This window comes from Triticum dicoccoides, chromosome 3A (assembly GCF_002162155.2).
Source record: "Triticum dicoccoides isolate Atlit2015 ecotype Zavitan chromosome 3A, WEW_v2.0, whole genome shotgun sequence".
Lineage (NCBI taxonomy): Eukaryota > Viridiplantae > Streptophyta > Magnoliopsida > Poales > Poaceae > Triticum > Triticum dicoccoides.
In genome coordinates, this window is record NC_041384.1 from 595,513,709 (window position 1) to 595,519,795 (window position 6,087).

The following is a 6,087-nucleotide window of genomic DNA, read 5'->3' on the forward strand; positions in this document are numbered from 1 at the left end:
GCCGTGTGATAGCAACGACAATTCCCCACTCGTGGCCATACTCGTGCCTAAACAACAACCTACACGACAAGTTCTATGACAAGGGTGTCGGGGCAACGAAGATGTCATGAGAGAGAGAGAGGAGGGATGGCGTCCTCCATCCCGATTAGCTCGGGGTATCCCCGGTGGACGCGCCGAGAGAGAGGGATGCCGTCCTCCATCCCGATTAGCTCGACGTCTCCCCGGCGAACGTGCTGAGAGAGAGGGATGTCGTCCTCCATGCTGACTGGCTTGGGATCTCCCCGGCGGCCGCGCCAAACCTCTCGGCGAGGCTGTCCTGCACCTCATGGCCACGCAGGTGGTGGTCGTGCAGGTTGCAACACACATTGCGATGTGGAAGCGTATGGAGGGCCATGCAAGCTTAGGACCTTAAAAAAATGGCTCATTTGAATTTTTTTTTCACCAAAATAGATTTTGGCCATGCAAGCTTAGGACCCGAGATGAACAAACTTACATTGTTTTGGGACCCAAAATTACAGTTTCGAAGTTATAGGACTAAACTGACACACCTTCAATAGTTTTAGAACTTATGATACATTTTACTGAAAAAAGAAGAAAAACAAAAAAAATAGAAAAGGAAAAAAATACTAAAGCCATAATAAATAATAATGTTTATAAATTTGACAAAAATGTTTTGTTTTCAAATAATGCTCGCAAATTTGAAAAAGTGTTTGTATTTTCAAAAAAATGTTTGCAAATTTTATGAATTGTTCATGTTTTCAAGAAAATGTTTGCAAATTTGAAAAAAAATCATATTTTTGAAAAAATGTTCACACTTTCATAAAAATGTTCAGAATTCTGAAAAATTGTTCAAAAAAATTAAAAATATTTGTATTTCCCATAAAAAAAGGTTTGCATACTTGAAAAAAACCGTGTTTCCAAAAGAAGTTAATATTTTGAAAAACATTTTGTATTTTTGAAAAACATTCGTTCTTTCAAAAACTAAAAAACACATTAGCTACAATACCCCCTCGATCGGTTCGCTACAGTGTCCGGCCCGGTTGTATAGTGCTGGTTTGAACTGCTACAGTACATCCATTTTAGTTGATAAGAAACCGCGCTACGTATATAGTACATCACCAAAGCTGGTTGGTTCTAATGGTTATCAACGCGCTCACAACCGCGGTAGGTCTCGAGTTTGATGCCACAGCTCTCTAATTTTAGAGCGTGGGCGATTATTGATGTGGACCGGCTACATACAAGTCGATTGATTTAGTATTTTGGGTCAGTCAATTTCCCCCCCTCTGGCAACGCTATGCCTGGCTTTTTTTAGAAGCACTTGTAACATTATTCATGCTTATAACAATTGTAGATAAACCGATTTGGACCTAAGATTAAAAAAAGACAAAGTAACTCCTATGACTAAGAATATAACGAAATATCTTGAAATCACCTTCTTCGTGATATCAATCTCTGCTCGAAGAAATACTCCATAGACTTTGGTAAATAAGCTGCAATTGGACTGGAGCAACGGCGTTGTCACTCTTTCACCCGCACGAACATTACCAATAATGGTTTTTGAAAGCGCCTTGAATCGCCCATCCAAAAAGATAGAAAGCCTTAATCGATGAACGTACTTGGGTCGGGGATGATCACCTAGAAGTGCAGGCCGTCGAATCACTATATCTTCACCATGGTGTCGATTCAAGATTTCACCTCCACAAAGAATCAGACCAGCAAAAACTTATCTTGACACAGCAACATAAGCTCATCAAACTCGAATAATCAGATCTACGAAAACAAAAAAACTCTCAAACCTCATGGCACCGTCAAAAGGACGGGAGAAAATTTATTCTCGCAAAACTATGATGATCACTAGACTTGATGAAGAAGATAAATATCTTGAAGATCCGATGTCCCCCCACCTCTCAACGCCAACATGGCAGCGGGAGGCGAGGGGACCTAATTTCTTATATGCCTGGCTGGGTACATGCATGCTTGCGTGCATGCAATTGTTGGGCTTGGGCATGACATGCATGGATAATGGATGGGTCACACGTACATCACATTAACAGTTCGACTTTTTAGGGATGATGGATATGAGTACGTATATGTCTTTAGTGATGGTATAGAAATAAAAAAAAGTTTTCTAAGAAAAATGTATGTGTGCCCTCAGTATTGACTTTTAACAATTTACACATTAATTGCTCTTTTTTAGTGTATGTAAGAATACACTGATAATAGTGAAATTTACATAAAAAAGAAGTTTTTAAACAAGGAATGAATTAGGGGCATTGGTATTAACGTTAAAAAAGAAAAAGAAATAAAAACTAAGACATAATAAAAAGTGAAGTTTTTCTAGCAAAAAAAATGAATTAGTGACATTGGTATTACTCTTAAGAAGAAATGAAATTAAAAGAACTTGCACACAACATTGAGTGAAATTGCACTTTTTGTAATATGCGGTGAATACACGTAAAATAATGCAACTTCCACAATCTAGTATAATTTGCAGACATATTATATAGTACTTGTGTGCATACATATAAAAAAATATTAATTGAAAAGTATTTTTAAAGAATGAATTAGTAAAATTTAGCAGAAAAAATAGCATTGGTATTACCCTTAAAAAAGAAAGAAAATACAAAATTTCCAGAAAATCAGCACAAAAAATGCACTTCTTATAATATATAGAATAAACATATAAGAGTGATATTTCCGTACTCTAATGTAATTTGTACATGTAGTACTTGCATGTATACTTTTACACACACTCAACATCTGAAAATAAATAAAGTGAGAAAAAAAACTCAACTGAAAAATTAAAAATAGAAACCAAAAGCAAACATGCGCAGAAAATAAAAGCAAACACAAGGACAAAAAAAGCATGCACACACTAATATTGGGATGCATTTCATCAATGCATGTGCATGCAAGAGCCACGAACTGTAGACATGCATGCATGCATGAAGGCGCATCGTGCTCTGACCAAGGATAGGCAAAAAAAAATCAACTGAACAAGTAACAGAGTTTGTCGATCTCCTACACATGTACTTATCACAAAGCATTTTGAATCGATAGCCACAAATTTGACTGACCGAAAATAATAATTCAGTCGCCTTACATGTAGCTAACGTGTTATTGATGTGTTTAGGACGTTGTACCGAAGCAGAAATGATTATATATTTTTCAGAAATCGAGAGTGGGATTTGAAGCTGTATACACTACCGTACGGTGGCCATCATCAGCTGCAGTTGGACGGCACTAATCCCCCGTTCGATTCGAGCGTCAGACATGAAACATCGTATCCACAGCAAATTCGTCTGACAAAAAGCGTTTTTTTTCTTCGCCTGATATTTATACACGGTAAATGTATGGCAACTGTTTTATACAACAACGGCCGACTGCCATTTGCTAGTTCTTACAGACAACATACACAATGCCTCGTGTGACATTTTCCACGATCAAAACCTAAAGCGGAGGAACTCTTTTTTTTTTTTGCGGGTGAAAGAATTTTGATTTATATTATAGCTATATAAATAATGAAACTGTACATGCTAGCTAGCTCCGGCATTAACACCTTTCACTTCGCCCTTGATGGAGCTCATGACGTTGGAAGCAATGGCGATGCTGCTCGTGATCACCGCCAGAGTGATCATCATCGCTGCCATTGCCTTGTCTTTCCTCTTCGCTATTCCGTGAACATCCCTGAAAAAGTTTCAAGGTGTCGGATTAGGCCAGGAAATGTTAAGTTTTATGTGTACAAGCAAGTGATCAATGGCGCACCTGAGAACGATGGCGCCAGGGAAGATGAGCGATATGCAGACGGCGAACGTGGAGCCCGAGTACTGGAAGAGCGTCCAGATGCTGGGGATGGCGATGGCGAGCACGTAGAGCACCGCCATGAGCACGGCCGTGAGCGCCACGAAGCGGCGCGTGTCGGTGGCCAGCGGGCGGCGGCCTGGGAAGAGGAGCTCGTCGACGTTGACGCGGAGCGAGTAGTGGAGGAGCGGGAAGACGAGCACGAGGTGCAGCGCGTAGCTGAGGCGCGCGGCGTCGTTGAGCGCCTGCGGGACGCCGGAGCCGGAGCTGCGGTCGAAGTTGGCGAGCACGTCGGGCATGGTGGCGTCCCCGAAGAGGAGGAAGCCGAAGAAGCCCACCGCGGCGTAGATGGCGGCGCAGAGCACCAGCGAGATGCGCACCGCCGACTTCATGTCCGACGTCTTGCTGAGCTCCGCGCGGATCGGGTGCACTGCCAAGGCAGACACAGGTGAGCTGTACTGTACAGCGTCGAATATTTGAAGAAAGCTACTGTGAAGCATATGGCGCGGTCGATGTGGAGTACCGTTGAAGTGGAAGGTGAAGGCGACGACGATGACCGGGACGGCGGTGAAGAGCTCGAAGGGGGACGCGAGGGTGGAGAAGTCCGGCAGCATCCGCGGCATCTTCGCGGTGCCGGTGAAGACAGTGTAGACCGCGATCCCCATCGTGATGAGCATGAACACCGCCGCCAGAAGGATGGACACTGCCGATGTGTACCTCAGCGAATCTGCAAAATTTACAGTAACCATTTTATCTTGTTTTGTCGTTGCAACTCTACTGGTGGTAGTGGTACATTCCCCACTGTCGGCACTTGAATGGAAATCAATCATTGGCTAGTACAATCAAAGATGCAGCACGAGGGTGCACAGCGACAGTGCACTGAGCAATCGCCGGGCCACGACGCCACGTCGCCACGTGCTCGTCCTCGACATGGCTGGCCTCACGATCTACCCGTAGCTTGGTTTTTTAGACAAATTTTTTTGCTACGTCAACAGGTCGAATGCCCGATTCGGTCGCGCACCAGATAGCTGTGCCCGATTCGAGCGGCGGGGTACGTACCTACATGCTTCTGGAGCACAAGAGGCAGGAGAATCACCGCGGCCGCCACCAGCACCGCATCCCGGCCGGTCCACCAGTGCGGGCCGAACCACTCCGGCAGCACCCCGGCGTGCGCCTCCCCGCTGCCCACGGGGCCGGACATCACGTCCCCTGCACCAAAACTCTCCCAACACTCAGGATCTCTCACCACACCAGACGCAAGCATGTGCGCGCCACGCTCGGCACTGCACTGCGCGCCAGAGCCTGTGGGGTTTCCCGGGATTGATTACCGATGATTATGAGGTAGACGGTGAGGGTCCCGACGCAGTTGAAGGCGATGAAGACGTTGAGCAGCTTGGCGCCGGCCCGGCCGAACGAGCCGCCCATCAGCGCCGCGTACGACGGCGTGCCCCGGGTGTACCGGAGCATGAAGTCCACGGCGACGTTGGCGAGGAGCGCGACGCACACGATGAGCGCCAGGGCCGGGGCCACGCCGAGCACCCGCATGGCCGCCGGGATCGACATGATCCCGGCGCCCACCACGCTCGTCGACACGTTGAACACCGCGCCGAGGACCGACGCGTTGCCGGGAGGCGCCCCCGCGAGGTCCCCCACGACGCGCTCCGGCAGCAGGAGCGCCTCCTCCGCCTCGCTGCCGCCGGCGGCCATGCCGGGGCCGCGCGAGCTCTTGGACACCATGGTTGACTTGATAAAAGCAAGAAGGGGAGGGAGAGAGCACAGCGGCGGAGTGGGTGCGAATTTGTAATCGGCGGCTCGAGAGCGTGAATGGAGGAGTGGTGAGAAAGGGACGGGGTGACTGTGCCGAGGGATAAGAGCTGAGTCACACGGACATGGGCGATCGAGTGGAGCTCCACGGCTTGATTACTGCCGCTGCGGTGGTGGTGGACCTGTCTGGTAGAGAAGCCAGATGGCGACCGTACGTTCGTGCTTCCCACGAGCACCAGCGGAGTAGCGCTACAGACGACTAGACCGTGGCCTACTTTGCTGTCCAAAACCATTTTCTAGCTGCCTCCTCTGAAATGTGTTTCGCGTGCAGTATATTTTCTTCTGCCGTGCAAGTGCAAGTGACCTGCAGACCATTATTGAGTGACGTGCAGATCTTGATACTCCCTCCGTCCGTACATCTCTTTTATTCATTTTAATGAAAACATTTCGAGACGGAGGGAGTACGATTTTTTTCGCTCTAATCCTTCTACGATTTTTTTTCTTCCGTGGAGGGAGGTACAT

At 46.9% G+C, this 6,087-nt stretch overlaps 1 protein-coding gene across 1 annotated transcript; it reads right to left on the reverse strand.

The window, feature by feature from the left end:
* Window positions 1-3,303: 3,303 nt before the first annotated feature.
* Window positions 3,304-5,629, reverse strand: LOC119269437 (amino acid transporter AVT6C-like). Its single transcript, XM_037551264.1, has 5 exons — window positions 5,130-5,629; window positions 4,861-5,010; window positions 4,325-4,528; window positions 3,766-4,231; window positions 3,304-3,687 (listed from the first exon to the last, which is right to left on the reverse strand). The coding sequence occupies exons 1-5, from the start codon at window positions 5,536-5,538 to the stop codon at window positions 3,537-3,539; spliced, it is 1,380 nt and encodes a 459-aa protein (XP_037407161.1). The 5' UTR covers window positions 5,539-5,629; the 3' UTR covers window positions 3,304-3,536.
* Window positions 5,630-6,087: the final 458 nt, after the last annotated feature.